We start from the raw sequence: 19,734 nt of genomic DNA, 5'->3' as shown, positions 1-19,734 counted from the left end.
GTTTTTTCTCCCTTTTGTCCAGCCATTCCTTTGTCCTAAACCTAAGGTCTGTTTCTATGTCCAGTGCTGTCTTCCCAGTGACAGTGACATGCTGACCTGTACAGTGTGACTTGTGCAGCACCTAAGGGCTCATTAATCTGGTGTCCTCCTCCTGATGTAATTTTGAATTGTCTTCATATAATACTTTGTCTTGATCAGTGCACTGCAGCTTCTGGTCCTAGTTAATCTGATAAAAAGGATGTGATTCTGTGCAGTTTCAAGCAGTACAGTACGACCGCTGCCTGCCAGGGAGGTGTATGCTATTTCTCACCAGAAACTGGCACTGCAAGGCTGACTAAAGAAATAAATCCTCAAACTCTGTTGGCTGTTGGACTCTAGTGGATATTCTGAGTGGGCTTCTTGCTTTCTTGCAGATACAGAGTCTTATGTTAAATCCAACATCGTGGTAAATCACACAGCTGCAAACCCAGGCGTGTCTGTGTGAGAGAAATGATGTGGGACTGGGAGTGATCTGTCTCGGGGAAGTGGGACACTGCTCTAGTCAGCTGCTGCTGAATAAATGAGACTGAAACTGTGTCAGTGGAGAGAGCAGGATCCTCATGGGATGGCTCAGAGCATCTAAGCTACATTGTTGTTTTAATCTGCTTCCAGGTAAACTGGGCAACTGACTTGGCAGTGTGAAGACCTCCCTTTATACCTCTGTTTATAAAGCAGGAGGAGATCCTTTTTGCATGAGTTAAGATTTTGGGTTTTATGGATGCATGCACAGGACATAAGTGTATGAGTGACTGTACTTCCATACATGAACTCACAGAATGATGGAGGTTGGAAGGGACCACCTGAGGTGATCTACTCCAGCCTTCCTGCTCAAACAGGGTCACCTAGAGCACATTGCTCAGGAAAATCCAAACCAACACCAACCAAATGTATGATTGCTTAAAAAAAGATAAATAGAGAAACTGCTCAGCTTTCATAGCGACCCCATTGCGAGTGGAGAAAAGAAATGACATCTCTGAGCAAGCGTTGCTGGTGTTTAATATTTATGTAGCACCTCCCTATTGAGGTAATAAACACTTTTTAGACTAATCAGACAGAAGTCTTTGCTTGAGGTGCTTTGGTATGCTTGAGAAATAAGTTGGCCAAGGAGTGAGTAAAGAATTGCAGAGCCAGAGGGGACCTTTGTGTGCAATAAGACTGAGCATGCAATAAGACTGAGAAGTTTTAATTTTTATCTGCTGGGAACACCACTTAGGAGGTATCAGTGCACTTCTGGATGCCTGTCAAGCAAGGTTTTGGACTTTGTGAGGAGGAGATCTGTAATTAGTGTAAAAGAATCACAGTAAGACAGATTATTAAACAGATTTTTCTTTCTGTGCTCTAGAGAAATACATCTCTCTCTGGGAGCTGTTCCCATCAAGCCAAAGTGTTGACTAGATTGTGGCTGCCTTTGCTCTTTTGTGAGGACAAGGAACCAAGAAGGTGTAAAATGCACATGCAAATGAGGATTGTTGCTCCCCATCATTTTGCTCCTCTCACCTGACCCATGAGTCATTGGAGGTGCTGGGCATATTTAACTGCAGCCATGACTCACCACTTAACTCCCAGGGCTGAGCTGCTCTTCTCTGAGCCAGGATCTGACTTTCAATTAGTGAATGAGGCCAAAGGAGAACTTTCCTGTGTTGAGAATACCTAAAGGGACCCACAAGAAAGCTGGAGAGGAACTTTTTACAAGGGCATGTAGGGACAGGACAAGGGGGAATGGCTTTAACCTGACAGAGGGGAGATTTAGATTAGAAATTAGGAGGAAGTTGTTCCCTGTGAGGGTGCTGAGGCCCTGGCACAGGTTGCCCGGAGAAGCTGTGGCTGCCCCATCCCTGGCAGTGTTCAAGGCCAGGTTGGATGGGGCTTGGAGCAACCTGGTCTAGTGGAAGGTGTCCCTGCCTGTGGCAGAGGGGTTGGAACTAGATGAGCTTTAAGGTGCCTTCCAACCCACACCGTGCTATGTTTCTAAGAGAAAGGCAGGTGTCAGAAAGGTCCCCCTGAGCTGTACACCCGAGCAGCACCTTGGACTGCAGCATCAAGCCTGGCTTCTCTTAGGGTATTTAAAAATGCACAGAAATTATTATTTGTAATTTATTTTAACAGTATCATGTGTTGGCTGATGTTTGATCTGGTTGTAAATCACATTGTTATTAGCAAAGTAAGAAGGAGATAAAATTGCTGGAACCGTATGTTCTGCAGTTCTGATGTACCTGGTATTTATGTGACAATATTCAGATGCGGGGCTGACATCGTAACTATTACCATAATAGGCCCATAATCCAAGACTGGTTTAGCTTTACATCGCTCATCAGTCAGTAGTCCCTTCAAAGGCTCATTTTCCACCTGCAACACGTGTTGAAGCCCAGAACTTGCAGAAGTGAGTACCACTGACCACGTTTGATTCTTCGTGGAGAAATTGCAGCTCCTAATACCAGACGCTGCCATGAGACTGACTTTTTCTTAGGCTTGCCATGATAATTTTTGCCAAGTGTCCCTTTGTATTCCCAACATTAGCTGTGTCTTCTGCTGAGTGGGTGAGCAGGCAGCAATGCTTTCTGCTGCCACAAACATTTTCATTATCCACAAGGAAATCTCCTTTAAGTATCCCAAAGCCATACTGATCTTTTGACAAGTGGTGAAAAGTTAGAGCCAGCTACTTCAGAGCCTTTGCTGAAAGAGAAGACACAGGTTTTAAATAACCACTGCTTAGGGCTGGATTATTGTGTGCACGGTTTAAGAACTCTTGGCTCATCCAAAGAAGGACAAAAAACCCCAAGCACTGGCGCTTTCAGCAGCAGTTGGTTTGATACGTGAAGCTTCTGATGCCTTTTAAAACCCAGCTGGAAAACACTTCTTGAAGACAGCAGATCAGAGCAACCCGTGAAAAACGTGTTTGGTGAGGTTAACAGATGATGATGTGAGGAGGACGTGGAGTTGTTGGAGTGAATCTACAGGAGGCCACGAAGAAGCTCTGAGGACTGGAGCACCTCTGCTGTGGAGACAGGCTGAGAGAGCTGGGCTTGTTCAGCCTGGAGAAGAGAAGGCTCCACAGAGACCTTAGAGCAGCTTCCAGTGCCTAAAGTGGAAACAAAAAGTCTGGAGAGGGGCTTTTGACAAGGGCCTGTAGGGACAGGACAAGGGGGAATGGCTTTAACCTGACAGAGGGGAGATTTAGATGAGATCTTAGGAAGAAGTTGTTCCCTGTGAGGGTGCTGAGGCCCTGGCACAGGTTGCCCAGAGAAGCTGTGGCTGCCCCATCCCTGGCAGTGCTCAAGGCCAGGTTGGACGGGGCTTAGGGCAGCCTGGTCTAGTAGAAGGTATCCTTGCCTGTGGCAGGGGTTTGGAACTAGATGAGCTTTAAAGTCTCTTTCAACCCAAACTATTTGATGGTTCTATGATATGTGTTCTGGAAAGATCATTCTGTTCTATTTCTCAAATACCCACGTTAAGTTTCATGTATCAGTCATTTTTCTAATAGAAACTGCAGTTTCTCTGCAAGAAATACCACGATCATGAAGGTTGACAGTGAAGCAGCTCTTAATTTTGCTTATCTATAGTAAGGAATAAATCTACTTTTAAAAGATTGCACTTTATTTTCAAAGTTGAAGTCTGTTTTAAATTTCTCAAATAAGACTTCAGGAGTTCTGTTAGAAGATTTTGGCAGTCTGGTCTAATGGAAGGTGTCCCTGCCCATGGTAGGAGCAATGGAACTGATGATCTTTAAGGTGTCTTCCAAACCAAATTATTTTATGATAAGATGGAGGTTTCTGCAGGCAAGTCCAGTCTTGCTGCAGCTGTGCTGTAATTTTACCAAGCTTTAGCCCATCTGCTTGACTTTGAGGGCACAGACCTGCAATGAACTTAGGTGGGGTAACAAGTGGGCATATTTCTGGCTATGCTATTGCAGCTGGCTGTGTGTCTGTATTTCAGTAGCCACGCTTGTGAGTAATTCTAGTGCACTGTGAATCTCAAGAAAGGAGGTTTTAAGCAAACCTGCTTTACCTTGTGAGCAGTGGCAGAGAAGATGCTGTTCTATAACTTAGGTGGCTCAATTCACGTATAGTTGCTTGTTACACTAATGTATCCTAATTATGCTCTCTGAGTACTGATTGTGACTAGCAAAAATATCCAAGGGCTTTGAGTCACTAGCTCCAGTGATTCATGATGGGGCGATTAAGAGGTTACTGTTCCCCTTTTATACCTTGACCCTCTGTTTGAGGTTACTCCTTCCTAAACAAGCAGCTAAACATAGCTGTCCACCCTTCAGCTGCCAGCATTCACCCTGTGGCAAATTAATGTCATCTGGAACATACAGCGATTTAAGAAGAATCTTTGGCTGTGGGGAACTCGGGGTGTTAAATTGCCTCACTACAAATTGCCAGAATTTGATAGTCAGATCTCACCTCTTGGCTTGCCGTAATGAGCAGGTATGTGCTAGGTAGGCTCTGGAAGCTTGAGCAGTTCCAGCACAAACTGCTGTAATTGCTGGCTTAAGCTCCTATTCTAGCAGTAATTTGGGGAACCGAGGTGCGTGGGTACTTAATCCACTTCTGCATCCCCTCCTCTGCCGGCAGCAGCTTCTGGCAGAGAAGGCAGCAAATAGCGGGAGGCAGCCACACTGCAAATTGCTGTGACTGTGTCCATCAGAGCTTGTCTGTCAGATCCCTCAGGACATCTGACTGGGCAGTGATTTTTCTGTGCCTCTGTGCCAGGCAGGAGATAACAGGCTGTTGTTTTAGTGCCAGATCGTTTACAACAGAGATTCTGCCTAAATTTCCTTTTGTTCCCAGAGATCTGGGGGCTTGTTCCTAACTAGTTCTGGTGAAGCGAGTAGATTTTCTTTGTTTCCAGCTTTGGATGTGACTCAAACATTCTTCAGGAACCATGTTTGCCATTTAAAACCTGTTTATGCTGAGTGTTTACCTCTGAATGTCTTCAGTATGGGTAACATCTTTCCTACTTGCAGAATTTGAGGAAATTTGAGGGGAGACCTTAGAACAGCCTTCCAAAGCCTAAAGGGGCCTACAAGAAATCTGGGGGTTGGAACTAGGTGAGCTTTAAGGTCACTTCAACCCAAACCATTTTGATTTTTAAATTCACCCAGAGCTGACTGCCCTTTATTGGCATTCTGTTACTTTTGCATTGCATATTTCTACTGCAAGACCCAACTTTTAGTAGCTGAAGTGTGTGTTATTTTTGAAAGATGTGTAAATGAAAGTCATTTTGTGAGATCCTAATCTGGTGATGGGTAGCTGTTCGTCTTCTTTTGTCCCTCCTGCGGTTATGGTAAGCCTATCCAGTTAGCTGTCCTGTTCGATATTTCCACAGCATTTTCTCCTGCATGTGAAATATTCAGGTTTGTGACTGAACGTCGATGACTAAGGAGGGTGGATTTGAGGAAGCCATATTCACATATTTGTGCGGATGCTGGAATCAAGTATATGTTTGTCAAAGGTTTACAAGGTGGTAGTGTTTATTCATAACAGAAATTTGAGCTGCACCAGGTTTAGCAGTATCTGTAAATGCTATTGATCCGTATTTTATCCTGCACCAGTGGAAGGGATGATGGTCCTTGCGGTCATGACATTGTCAAAGCTAAATAATGAATTTCACTGCCTTTTTTTTTGTACATTTTCAGCAAATTACTGCTGAACACCTGCCAAAGGGAATACTTTTCTCATTTTTGCTGCTTCACTGCTGTGCATGTGTAATTTGGCAAGAATAACAAGTTCTCCAGTGACCTGCACTGACATGTTAATGTGAGGATGGGATCTGAGTGGTCATCTGGGATTGGTAACTGGAGATGGAATTTTATCCATGGCTTGGTCACCTGTGTGAATATGAACTTGTCCTGATGATGATATGGTTCTAGTTCAAATTGTGCTGGTGATCCACAGGTAATGTCGCAGAGAGGTGGCGTGGCATGTACTAAATAAGCTTTCTGGGTTAATTTCCTTCCTGACACAGAAAGTATTACACTGATGCCTGTATTACAGCAGCATTGCCTTAGGTGCTGTTGTATTCTGGTTTTCCAAGTGGGAGAAGATCACACATTAGTGATTGCTTTGAGCTTCTTAAGGATGCAAAAGATACTTGACTGATATTCCCATGCACTGGAGAGCTAATGCAGGACCTGCAGTATGTATTTTCCTTCTTCCAGCAGATTGCTTTCCAGCCCAAATTAAAATGGGCTGGTAGATGAGTGAGATGTGGTTTATAGTTCCCTCAGCTGTGCTGTGCTTGCCTCATTGATATTGTAAACTGAGATCCATTGCCTTTCAACAGTGCTAAGTTAATTTGAAAGAAAAGTCCTTTTCTAGTAACATGGTGGGTACAGTAAGCATGGGTAAAAAAGCAGGTTTAATTTTCATGCTCCTATGGAAGGCTGTCAAGAAGTGTTTTTCCTGGGACTGTTTTGTGAATGCTGTACTAGGCAGAGCAGAGGCTTTTGAAATACGTCTTTCTGCAATGTGATGGCTAATGTGCTCTGGGACTTGGTGCTTCCTCATGGCCCATCAGTTTGTGAAGTCAAGTACTGAAAAGCTGAAAACTGGCAGAGCTGGGAGTGTTTTTGCAGCCTGAATTTGGTCATCTTCTGTCTGGGCTTGGATTATGCGATTACCTAGTTTTCTCTTTTGCAAAACCTTTGCCTTATTTGCCTCCAGAGATCATAGAATCACAGAATCCCAGGTTGGAGGGGACCTCGGGGACCGTCTGGTCCAACCTCTCCTGGCAAAGCATGACTCAGACTAGATGGCCCAGCCCCCTGTCCAGTCAGAGCTTTAAAGTGTCCAATGCTGGGGAGTCACCACTTCCCTGGGGAGATTATTCCAATGGCTGATTGTTCTCATTGTGAAAAATTTTCCTTGTGTCCAACTGGAATATCCCCAGGAGTAACTTGCGCCTATTACCCTTTGTCTTTTCCAGGTGACTCCTTGTAAAAAGTGTGTCTCAGTGTAGCCACCCTTTAAATACTGAACATGCTTTTCTCTAACAGCTCTGAGGTGAGATATGGGATAAGACAGCTCAATTCTGATGTTTCTGTGTAAACTGGGTGCCTGATCTCCCCTTGCAGCCAGCTGAGATGTGGCCAGCAGAGCCTAGAGCAGGATCCAGCTTGTGCTGAAGCAGGCACCTGTGCTTGGTTTGCGTCTCCGGGCTCTGTTGCCTGGACACTGCTGACTGCCAGCTCAATGTGGATGTTTGCGTCCACGACCTGGATCCCATGCCAAGATTCTTGGCTCCATGGCAGGCTCAGGCAAGAGGACATGTTTCCTTCTTAATCTCTGACTTCTGACTCCTTGAGCTCCTGCTGGTTTTTGATGCAGCATAGCTTTTTGCAACATACTCCTGTTTCTTCCAGTGTTGGTTCTGGGTCTTGTGCTCTTTTCCAGGTCTGTTTTTCCCCACCTCTAGAAAGACACAAGTGGTTGCTCTCCTTTGGTTGCACTCTGTCTCCTCTCTGTTATATTTGTCTTGTTGTAAGCTAGGTTGTGCCATTTGCAGGGGGTTGTGGCTATGATAGGACATAGTTTGACTTCATTCCTTAGCAGGATCTTGCTCCTTAGGACCAAGACCTCTTCACTGGAGTTGCGAGGGATGTCTGTGCCTAGGGACGACACAGCTTTAAGCTACTGTAGCAGCTAAAAACTGAAATAGCTTTCCAAAGCAATATGCTCAATCACCATTAAAAGTTGAGTAGCTGCTGGCACCTTAGTTGGAGCTATGATGGACAGTGAACGGAGCCGGGGAAATGGCACCGCCATTTCTTGCAGTCTACTGCTGCAAGCTTCTGCCTGAACGTGTGATTTTACAAGCATGGAGAAAACAAATGCGTGGGTTTGTAGCCCTTTGAGGAGATCATACTGCAGCTTTTTAGGTGAGGGACTTGCTTTGCAAGAGAACAAGATTAGATAAACCATAGCTTTTCACTGGCAGTTTTGGCTGATGACTGCTTTTTATTAGCTCTGTTTATAATTTTATTGATACAATTTCTTTGTTTCCGCAAAGCAACAATCAAGCTGTCTTTTCCTTCCTCAAGCTAAATGTTTGTATCAGAGCATTGTATGGGGGCGAGATTAATTCTGTTTAATAGGGAGATGCAGAAACTGCAAAGGAAGGTCTTTACTGGACACTGTCTTTATGCTACTATAGCTTTTAGGAGATAGAGTTGTCAGAACTCTATGCAGTACCACAGCAGCAGAAGTGGTTATTTTCCTCAGTAACAGCAAGAAGTGGTTGTTGAGAAGAATATGCAACTCTCCCTAGGCCACAGTCAGTCAATATCAGAACTGAAATTAGAACTAGACTTTTACAAAAATACATAAAAGTCTCAGCTAGTGCTGTCTGTCTCATCAGCTGTAGGAAGAAAAACTAGAACTTCAGTTTAGATTTAATACAAAAGGCTGTCGTGTCATTTCTTTCATAATTGTAGATAAAAGGGTTTTTTTTCCCCAAATCCCTTTTCTGTGTGCATCTGTAACTACATATTGACTATTCCGTGGTAAACTGTCTGTATAATTAGGACCTAATCGTTGATCATATTGATTTGGCAACAGACATTTAAATTGTTGTTCTTTCAAGTTTCCCTAAAGTAAATTGCACAGCAAAGATACGAGAAATCAAGGGCAAATCTTGGGCATCTCCGCATGCAAGTTTTATAACAGTCTTTGTTTCGCTGTATGTAGCAGGCTGACAAGCTGCTTGTGCTTCAGCGTCACTGTGGTGACATGGTTTGTTGTTCATGGGATGTGTTACCTGCTTCCCTACGCTTGGATAAAAAGATAAAGGGACATAGAGTAAACCCTGTCCTGTGGGAATAGCTGATATCGATTGCTAGATATCATCTTGGTAGGTAGAGGTAGAATTTAACTAAAGGTCAAATAATTGTACTGGAATCCACATAAGGGACAGTGAAATGGGGTTAAGAGCTACTTCTTTTCAGATTTTATATTGCTTGGCAAAAAGATTGGCAAAAGAAAGGCAAAATTGACCAAAATGAAATATTAACCAAAGGCAGCCTAAAGCCTTCTGCTTTTCTCCCCTTGAAAGACTGTGTGGGTGAAGGCCACCGTGCTGCTCAGAAACAGTGCTTAAAGCAATAAGTAGGACTCTCTATTTGGTGTTTATCCTGGAATATTGCCCAGAAATCCCCAAATTGTTACTGAGAAATACATTTGATGGTTTCTAAAACATCAGAGCTTAAAGCATCTCCAATTTTTTCTCATTGTGCTGAGGATATTTTTTTCCAAGCTTTTATTTTGCACCATAAACTGAAAAATGGGTTTGAAAATAATACTGCTTTGGGTTGATAACCCTCGTGTGGGGGCTTTTTCCCCACTTCAGAAATAACCTGTGTGGTTTTGGTAGCCTGGGACGGCATGTAATTACTTGTAAAGTATATTTTTTCCCTTAAATAGGAGAGGGGCTGCTGTTTGGCACGGGAGGTCTTACCCTCGTTTGTAGCAAGCCCAGAGCTTCAAGCTTCTGGCCATCTGAATCATGCAATCATAGAATGGTTTGGGTTGAAAGGACCTTAAAACTCTTCTAGTTCCAACCCCCCTGGGTTCTACAATGAAGAGAATAGAAAGCAACCTAATAAATACTGTTATGCTGCCATGTAATTCAACAGTGCTTCACACTATGTTCAGGTCTTCTTTTTAAAAACAAGAGGAGGAGGGAGAAGTGAAATGATACTGTGGAACTGGGGAAAGATATTTGAGTGTGGTATGATAGAGATCTGTGAAACCTGAGCGGCATGGAGGAGACAAAAGATAGACATTGATTCAGTTATGGAATCACAGAATCCTGGGTGGGGGGGACCTCAAGGATCATCTTGTCCAACCTCTCTTGTCCAAGCATGACCTAGACTAAGTGGCCCAGCACCCTATCCAGCCGGATCTTAACAGTGAACAATGTTTGGGAGTCCACTACTTCCCTGGGGAGATTATTTCAGTGACGATTGTTCTCATTGTGATAAATTTTCCTCGTGTCCAATCAGAATCTCTCCAGGAGTAACTTTTGCCCATCACCCTTTCTCTTTTCCATCTGACTCCTTGTAAAAATGGAGTCTCTGTCATCTTTGTAGCCAGCCTTTAAGTACCAGAACATGAAGATAAGGTCTCCCTGAGCCTTCTTTTCTCCAGGCTGAACAAGCCCAGCTTTCTCAGCCTTCCCTCACACGGCTGCCGTCCTTGGATCATCTTTGTGGTCCTTCTCTGGACCCTCTCCAGCCTGTCCGCATCTTTTTTGTGCAGTAAGGAATAAAACTGCACACAGTATTCCATGTGTGGCCTGACAGGTGCTGAGTGAGACAATGACATCTGTATCTCTGAACGCAGTTCAGGGATTCTGCTCTCCCTGACTCTTGGCACAAGGAAGCTGGTAGCTTGTGATGCTGCTTCTGTTCTGGGAGAAATGTGAAGACTTCAGTCTCCAAGACTGTAATTTGGGTCTGCTCAGTCGGACAGGTTTGAGAAAGGCAGAGAGCTAACATAAGGGAGGAGGAGATGAGCACTCAACTATATTAGTCTCATCTTAGTATTTTCCCCCCCTCCTTTAGTTTTGACAGAGGTAGGTAAAACAGAGTTTGCAACTCGGCTCCTGTTAGAGCCGTGCATATCTGATTTTTCTGGTTTGAAATATTTCACTCTAGCATATGCTTATTCATCCTGGTGTTTTTAGTTTGCCAATAAATTGTTGCTGAAAAAAGGTCACGTTGCTGTTGCCTTGAACTTGAGGGATGGGAGCTTAGAAAATAAGCCTGCGGTGTCAGACGGTCCTCTCGGGGTTTTCTGTTCAGTGTCCTGTTTTTGTCTCTTGAGCTAAGACAGGAGCTAAGGCAGTGATTCTGGCTTTTGAAATAATGGTGCATTTATGATCCCAGTGTGGTAAGACCAGAGCAGCTCTTGTGCATGGCTCTGTCCTGGCTGTTGTGAATGACAGGGTCCCTCCGGCAAAGCTACAGCCTCCTTGCCCAGAGGTCCTCGACACAGCATTGCTCTGTGAAAGCTGTGAATGATACAAAAATAAACCAAACAACCCTCCCACCCCACCCCCCTCCGTAGCCAACATCATTATCTCCTTGTTGTTACAGCCAGGCGTTTAATTAGTCCATGCAAAGAGCCCTGCTCTGATTAGGCCTGGAGTGTGTTAGCATAGCTGTGTTGCTTCTGCTTTTGCTGTGCTTTTTCTTGGGAGGATTTTCAGATGTTGGATCCATTCATCCTGGTTACAACTTGGTAAACAAATTAAGAAAGAGAGAAAACCAGTAAGTTGTGGGGGTTTGCTTCTGAATTAATAAGATTTTGAACACAGATCCTACCCTGGATTTTGAAGACCAAGTGACACAGCAGGAGGGTGTGTAATTATATGTGACATATCTGTTAGTGGCATTTCATGAGAACAAATATGGTATTTTTTTTCACTTGTCTTTTAGCAGGTGTAAATACTGTTAGTTTATCAAAATTGGAAAATCATATTTTAGTCAATAAATGACCTTTTTTTGAGTAACTGAGTTGTTCAGTATTTGAAAACTGAACCTTGGGAAAGTGTCGCTGCTAAGAAACCAAAGCAATCTGTTGTACTCCTGGTAGTAGTGATAGAGAAAACACTGAAATGTTGTAATAAAAAGGGAGCAGTATAAAGCCAAATTACTGGTATTTGAGCATTCAGAAATACCTGCTCTGGGCAGTCATCAAACATGCAACTTTTGAAACCTGTCAGATGAGTAAGATGCCACCTGTTTGGTTTAGTGGCAGGAAATTGTAGATATTAAATTAATTATTGCTGACTGTGTTTTGGAGATTGGCATTGTGATAAAGCAGAGCTATGACATCAAGAAAAAGAAGGTCATTAAGTAATAGGTGATACTTGTGTGTTATATTGGCAGTTTCCTCTTCAGAAAGCAATAGTTAATTTTTGTCTTAATTCCATGTGTACAGACGTCATTGTCTGTCTTGAACACCTATAGTTGTGTCACACTTAGGACCACGCTTCTTGGAGTCAAGGCCACAGGAAGGTTGTTTTTTCAAGACATTAGACTTGAGATGTTCACAATTTTGCTTGTTGAAAAAGTTAAGGCCAGGAATCTTCTGCTGAGGTCTCCTTTGGTTTCTGATTCAAATTCTTCTTTTTCTCATGCAGGCCTCCAACACTTCCCTCTTTCCACAAGACTCTAAGCACTGCTTCTAAGGCAGGTTTGCAACTGCTTTTTTATTCCTTTTTTCCCTTGGGAATAGGCTAAGGGTAGATTGGCAGCAGTACCTTCTCCTTCCCATCTCAGTTGTGACCACTCGTTCCGTGTGTGAATACCGAGCACATTTTGTGCATTTTGTGGAAATTGCTGCTGTCAGAAAATCCATTAATAGCAATGAATTATTGCTGTTAATAGATTATCTGACATTGGTCGGATCTGGTTGATCTGATGATCAAGTAATGTGAACATCTTCAGAATTTATTCCAACTTTACCTTTTCAGAATGTTTTATGTGGCTTTTGAAGTAGTGCTGGAATGTTCTGCAGGCAACTATTTGGGGACTGTTGGATTGGATGAGTTGTTCTAAATCCTTCCCTTCTTTCCATATTGACAGGTACATCTAAACACTTCTTGCTGTTGGTGATTCATAGAATCACAGAATGGCTTGGGTTGGAAGGGACCTTAAAGATCATCTGGTTCCAAACCCCTGCCACAGGCAGACACCTTCCACTAGACCAGGTTGCTCCAAGCCCCATCCAACCCGGCCTTGAACACTGCCAGGGATGGGGCAGCCACAGCAGCCACAGCTTCTCTGGGCAACCTGTGCCAGGGCCTCACCACCCTCACAGGGGAGAACTTCTTCCTAAGATCTCATCTAAATCTCCCCTCTGTCAAGTTAAAGCCATTCCCCCTTGTCCTGTCCCTACAGGCCCTCGTCAAAAGCCCCTCTCCAGATTTCTTGTCAGCCCCTTTAGGCACTGGAAGCTGCTCTAAGGTCTCTGTGGAGCCTTCTGTTCTCCAGGCTGAACAAGCCCAGCTCTCTCAGCCTGTCTCCATACAAGAGCTGGTTCTCTTTGTTGCTGCCTTTGAGGTGCTTGTGCTTTAACCTTTTCCTGCTTCTTATATCTTTATCTGCTCTTTTTCCTGTCCCTTTACTTCCTCTTTGTGTACTCTCCTAGTTTGAAACATGTAAAACAGAAAAATGGTTTAAAGGCATGTGATTAATGTGCCATATGTGCACTATGTTAACCCCTTTATTCTTACAGTTTATCTTTTCTGAGCTTGCTGGGATGAGGCAACTCTTTTGGTGTTTGACATCCTGCCACTCTGATCCCAACCAGGGAGTTTAGAAGCTGATGTAGTATGGGTTGTAAATAATTGAGTCTTTGATGTTCAGGTCTCTTAATGGATGAGACTTTTTGTCTGTAGACCAAAGTTTAATCAAGTGCAAGTAGAGGCTTTGTTGAATGAGTTGTTTTATGCCAGAACTGTGCTGTCTGTTTTTTCTCTAAGTGAGAAAGTATTTGAGATTCTGCATTAAACTGCTGTGACTGGTGGAGAGGTAGGTGCTTTTTTGATCTAAACCCCCAGAACTTAAATAAGAGGCAGATTCTAAGAAGGTCTACTTAAAGTACTAGCTTTCTCTGAAAATTCAGTCAAATATTCTGCAATGATTAATTGTCTTTCCTTTCCTACTTCCTATTTCAGGCAGTTCTGTAATCACGCTGAGAACAACTGACTTTAGAATAGTAGTATCTGTGCAAATCTTAAGGTTTCTCTGTACCTAATTTCTTCCATTTGTATGGCTTAGCATCAACTTTATTTGAATAATTCATCTCTGCAGTCAGTCTGTTATTAAAATTGCCCCACTGCTATCTTGTGCTATACACTTGGCTTGATTTCTGGTTGTTCTTTTGGTTATATGGGGTTCCTCAGCACTGCTGTATTACAAATAACAAATAAGACTGTTCCAGGGAAGGAGGAGAAATATTGTAAGATACTTGTTGCTGCCTGAGAAGATAAAATCCATCTCCACTCTCAGGTTCCAGAAGAAATGTGCTTCGTAAATATTAATGCAAAAATGAACTTAGAAATCGGGTGTACTTGTATATACAAGGCCATCATGGGTGTAGTTTCCAACTTGAGTTCATCTAATTTCTCAAGTCTCACTCTCTTTTGCAGTTTTTGGTAATAGTTCTGCTTGTCTTGGTCATCACCAAGGTCGTCTTAACCTCTTGTGTCTGAGTATCCTGAAATCACTTTCTGCAGAGCTCTATGTATCTGCTTTTCAGGCTGTCTGCCTAGTTGGATGGAAACCGTTTCCTCTTCATATGACTAGCAAGCCATTGCTGCAGGATATGTGCCTAGATACGTGTTGTTTTTAAAGATTAAGTGAAGGCAAATCCATCATGTCCATTATCATGATAGGTCATTGTATCCTGTTAGTGAGCTTACAGGGTTGGGTTTTTTTGAGAACTTAAGTGTAATATGTATAAACTTCTGCAAGAAAATTGACTTGCTGCAGTGAGGTATTTTGACATTAAAAAAGAGACTAGAACAACATGTTACCCATTTCATTGGTTTCCAAACTGGACATAGCAGAAAATGATTGTCATTGACCTGAATGGTTTCTAATAGGGTTCTGTTGGGTTTTGCCTCTGGGCCTATTCTTTAATGCTTGTGTTAAAGTAGTGATTTCTAAGGGTTGGCAGGGGATACCAATATTGGAGGTGGGCAAATAAGATATAAACCTGTATTCCATAGTAGTTTGTATACGAGCAAGCTGTGTATTTTATTATGGGAAAATGTAAAGCTGTTTTTCTAGGAATGGTGCAGGATTCTATTCTGAGAAGCAGCGAAATATCTAGAAAACATTTATGAGTTAAGTTGCATTATCATGAGCTAACTGTATGATTCAGCAGCCAAATTACCCTTGACTGTATAAATAGTGGAAAATTGGATAGGAATAGGCAAATCATATTCCATCTGGATATAGTACTGGTGTGTCTGCAAAGGTCTGTGGCTGTTTTTGGTATCAAAGGCAACAAAAATATGCTTGAAAATGGAGATAGTGCTAAGAAAAAGTATGAAAGTGATGAAGCATTAGAATATATGCACTTAGTGAACAATATGCAAAACTCCTTGAACCTCGTCTGACACCCTGTTGCCTGCTGGAATGGCAACATGGTGGCACACAAGTAATTTTGGAGATTTCTGGAGTGCATTTCAATGGTGTTTTGAAATAGTTGGCTCATCCAGTGCCCCGGAGAGCTTTCCTGGATCTGCTACTCTTGAAGAGCTAGTTGGGGGAGAGGTGTGGTCTGAGCTGCAATGACTCTGAGATGTCAGAGCTCAAGATCCCAAGGGATGCAAGTAGCAGAATAAATACGTCAGAATTCAGGACAACAAAACCTTTCCAGGGAACTGAAAGGCAGGATCCCATGGGAGGATGCCCTGAAGGGTGAATAAACTCCGGTGAGCTTAGCTGATCTTCCAGGAAAATCTCCTCAAATTGCAAAGACAGTGCATCCTGATGTGCTGGAAACCAAACAGGTGCCACAGGTCACCAGCTTTGCTTCACAGCTTAATGGGGACATCCTGATGGAGCTCAAGCATGAAAAAAGGACTGTGTGGAGAAGGTGAAAGGAGGTTTGGGATACCCAGAAGGGATACAGGCAAGCAGAGGGCACATCAGGAAAGTTTAGCTTAGCTGGATTTGAAACTCCAAGGGATTATAGGACAACAAGAACTTCCACAGGTACATGTGTCAGCAAATGGAGGTAAAATGTGGGTCTTCTGATGGATGAGGCAGACAACTGATGAAGCACACAGGGGAAGGCTGAGGTATGCGCTGTTTATTTGCCTTGGTCTTTATTTGCATGATCTGCTCTATCTAGGTGGTAATTTGGGGTAAGAGGTAGTGCCCATGGCAGAGGATTGTGTTGAACCAGAAGACAACAGTACTACTGCCCTGCCAGTGTAGATGTCTCAAATACTTCATGCCTCTTCACCAAAAAAAACAAAATATTTCACTGCTCCTTTGTATGTCCACTAGTTCTCCCTGCTTTAACTCAGTGTATTGGATTGAATTTATAGAATCATAAAATCATGGAATAGTTTGGGTTGGAAGGGACCTTAAAGATCATCCAGTTCTAACCCCCTGCCATGGGCAGGGACACCTTCCACTACAGCAGGTTGCTTTAAACTCACGTTCAACCTGGCCTTAAACACTGCCAGGGATGGGGCAGCCACAGCTTCTCTGGGCAACCTGTGCCAACGCCTCAGCACCCTCACAGGGAAGAACTTCTTAAAATCTCGTCTCAATCTCCCCTCTGTCAGTTTAAAGCCATTCCCCCTTGTCCTGTCCCTACAGACCCTTGTCAAAAGTCCCTCTCCAGCTTTTGTATCTTTTTTTACTTTATCTGTTTGGAGTTTGTCTTGGTCTTGCTTTTGTTGTTGCTCTAGCCATGCCTTTCTTTATGGCATACAGTTGGGTAACACAGTTTTACCAGCCATTACACTATACTGAAATCCTGTCGATTCCCGTAGTAGATGTTGCAGTTTAGAGTCCGTTGGTATTCGTTATATTCAGCTTTTTACATCTTGGCCATGAATTTGGGGATATAATTATTTTTGTCTCCTCTCAGTATTTGTAGCCTGATTGCAGGTGCTCAGTGTGAGCATGTACCCTGTGGCACGACGGGTGAGTTATCTGGTGACTTCCTCCCTCCCCCACTGCCCCTTTAGCTAAATTTTCCCTCTTTAATTCTTGCTGGTCATGTCTTTAAAAGTGGGCGTTTTTCTGTCTGATGTTAATGAATCACACGTTGGCAATGTTTTCCCTGACGTGATAAATGATTGTTCTGTTTGCTGCCTGATTAGTGAGCCACAAACTCTGAAATGTGTGTGGGTTTTGTAGGTTTTGTTGGTTTAGGGTTTTTTTTGAAGATGTTTATTTTGACAGCCATTACAGTCTATCCCCCAAATATCTTGGTCTTTATATATCTTAGGCTTTAACAGTTTGAAGGGAGTTAATATTTTTGTCTAAAAAAAATAAGCCCATTTGGGTTTTCTTTGCTTTCTGGGTCAGACGTGAGGGGAGATGTTGGGTTTTTTTGGTCAAATTGGACCTCCATCATGATCTAAGGTAGGCTCTGGAGCTTTATTTTGATTCAGAAGTTTCCAGCTATCTGCAGCCAGAGATCGGATGATGAATCTTTATAGAATACTTAATAAAGAGCTGAAGTTAGTCATCCTTGTGATTTTGGTGTATGATACTCTTTCAGGTGTCAGCGTATCTCTCTCTTACTCAAGGTGTCCTCTTTTCAGCAACATTTAATACCGAGATCTTCATCTTTTGGGACTACTAAAGAGACCAATAGTCCTCTCAAACAGTGGCTGTTAATCCTACCCACATTCTGGTTTGGGAATTAGCCAGATTATCTTTGCAGTTTGAAATGGTTTCAAAAGAAGAACTTTCCTTCTTCCTGCTGTAAATCATTTCTGGGTGCTGCAGTTCTCTGTTATACAATCACCATATTCTGCAGGAAAGATGGTCAAGTGAAATGATTCCTATATGGAAAGGAATATTGTCTTTGCTGATGGTGTTGGAGATTATGTTGATTGATGGTTTCTTTCCTGAACTTTGGTTTGAGGCTGCTTTGGATTCCTTTTTTCCTTTGTTTTACTCTCTTGTAGGTCAGTAACGTACCATTTGTCATCAGTAGTGGATTTTTCTACTAGCTAGAACAATTAGTCTTTGTTTGACATCCTGTGATAAATGGGAGAGGAGGGGGAAAAAGGGTAACAATTTTGTTTCAGTGTTAGCTTTCAATGAAGTTGTGAGCGTGCTGCTTGCTCACAAAGAGAAGTGATTTGGGGAATTTTTTCGTGGACAATCTGTACATTTTCTTGCGAGAATGTAGCTGGATCCCAATTCCTGCAGTTTATCTGTACACTGTGGGAATGAAATGAAAATCTGCTGAGCATTCCAACCTCTCCCTAACATGAGGTCCTGTATTATCATTGGTGTCTGAATGGGAGCAAGTGCTCAGACTGCCTCTGGTTTGTCCCCAAAACTGAACACAGTTCTCATTGCCTACTCAGTCTTTCCCTGCTACCCAGGCTTCGTTTCCAGACAGTGGGTACTGAAGGCTCAGCCTGGTCTGCGATTGTCTTCCTAACAAAGACTGTTTAAAAAGCCGTGCAAGCCCAGTTGTTTTTCATACAAAGCAACCCCCAGATTTTATTAGCACGTATTTGTGTATTGTTTCATCCATGCATTGCTGTAAGGTTGAGGGCACTCTGGCTGCTGGGATATTTGAGGGTTTTAACCTGGATTTTAGTTCTGATAGTGACATGGAAACTGTCACCTGGAAGATGTTGGAAACACTTCTGAGGTTACCTGTGCCACCTTCACAATTTCAATAGAGGATGTGTTTCTTTGCAGGTATTCAGAACGAAGCCTGACAAAATGTATTGGGATAACGATAGAGACCAGACCAGATTACTGCCTGAAGAGGCATTTAAGCGACATGTTATCCTACGGCTGCACACGGCTGGAGATTGGAGTGCAAAGTGTGTACGAGGATGTGGCCAGGGACACCAACAGGTGAGGACAAAGCTTCAGTGCAAAGCTGAGCTTGGCTGCTCACTGCATGCTTTCTGGAATACTCTCGAGTAGTATGTCTTGAGCTGTTTGCTTCTACACGCATTTAACACTGAATGTTGAAAGATTTGGCTCATTTCCTTGTTTGTGTGGCCATATGTCTATTAAGAAAAACTAGTAAACCACAGTGGCTTCATGTATTTCTTCGTGATATTGTGTAGACCATGGCTTGAGAAAATGGAGTTATTTGTGATGTTTTATTTTAAACTTGTATTCTTCTTCTGTATTATACACCCTTTTTTTTATTGCTTCGTAAGTAAATGAAATTTTATGAAGTAGAATGTGCGCTTAGAGAGAGCTCATAGTTCTTGTCCTACATAATTCATAATCTATAGGCTTGAGAAGGTACAGCACAGTATAATCTATTGGAGGTGCTGAACCAGCAAATAGCATGTCCTCTGCACCAGATACTTTTTTCTGCTGAGTATTGGAGAGGGGAGACGACACTGGCAAGTACAGAGGATGAGATGTAGCCAGAAACAACTCCTGTTGATAGATTAACCACAGTCATTCTAGGCATACAGTATCTCTAGGGATTGTAAAATATATTTGCAAGAGGCCTGTGATTTATTCGTTGTCATCTGGGACCTGTGGCCAAAAGAACAGTTGTCCTGTGTAGGAGAACATGCAATATATTGTTCATCTCACCCCTTACAGGCAAGTAAGCTGATCTCTTTCTTTTTTTTTTTTTTTTTATTCCAAGTCTGATAAATCTGTTGAGATTTTTGAAAGAAGTGATTTTTCTCTTGTTTTTTTTTTCACTCCTGACACTCATTCAACTTGCCTTCATTCTTACTCCATATTCCAGTCACATACCAAAGATGTTTAATAACCGTAATCATACGTAATGACAGAGAGATTATGGTTCAATAGGCAAAGCACATTTTTGTTAATGCCTACCTTAAAGGCAGTAGTGCAAAACTGAAAATGTTGGGACGTTTTCTTTTAGAGACTCAAAGAAAGAATCCAAAATGAGTTGCCCCCTGAGGGTTTAGCTGTAGTATTGCGCAAGCATTGGAAGTGCAGGATGTCACTGCTATGAAATGGTC

The 19,734-nt window shown here is 42.7% G+C and overlaps 1 protein-coding gene across 1 annotated transcript in view; it reads left to right on the top strand.

The window, feature by feature from the left end:
* Positions 1-19,734, top strand: part of ELP3 (elongator acetyltransferase complex subunit 3) — a gene marked incomplete at both ends in the record, with an annotated part of 72,036 nt that overhangs the window by 11,451 nt on the left and 40,851 nt on the right. The window contains one exon of the mRNA XM_010018056.1: positions 18,467-18,628. Within this exon, the coding sequence (XP_010016358.1) occupies positions 18,467-18,628 (162 nt within the window). The remainder of the gene's footprint in view (positions 1-18,466; positions 18,629-19,734) is intronic.

Source organism: Nestor notabilis, unplaced genomic scaffold (assembly GCF_000696875.1).
Source record: "Nestor notabilis isolate BGI_N333 unplaced genomic scaffold, ASM69687v1 scaffold1737, whole genome shotgun sequence".
NCBI classification, from domain to species: Eukaryota; Metazoa; Chordata; class Aves; order Psittaciformes; family Psittacidae; genus Nestor; species Nestor notabilis.
The sequence above is the reverse complement of the archived record's forward strand: the minus strand, read 5'-3'. Positions and strand labels throughout refer to the sequence as shown.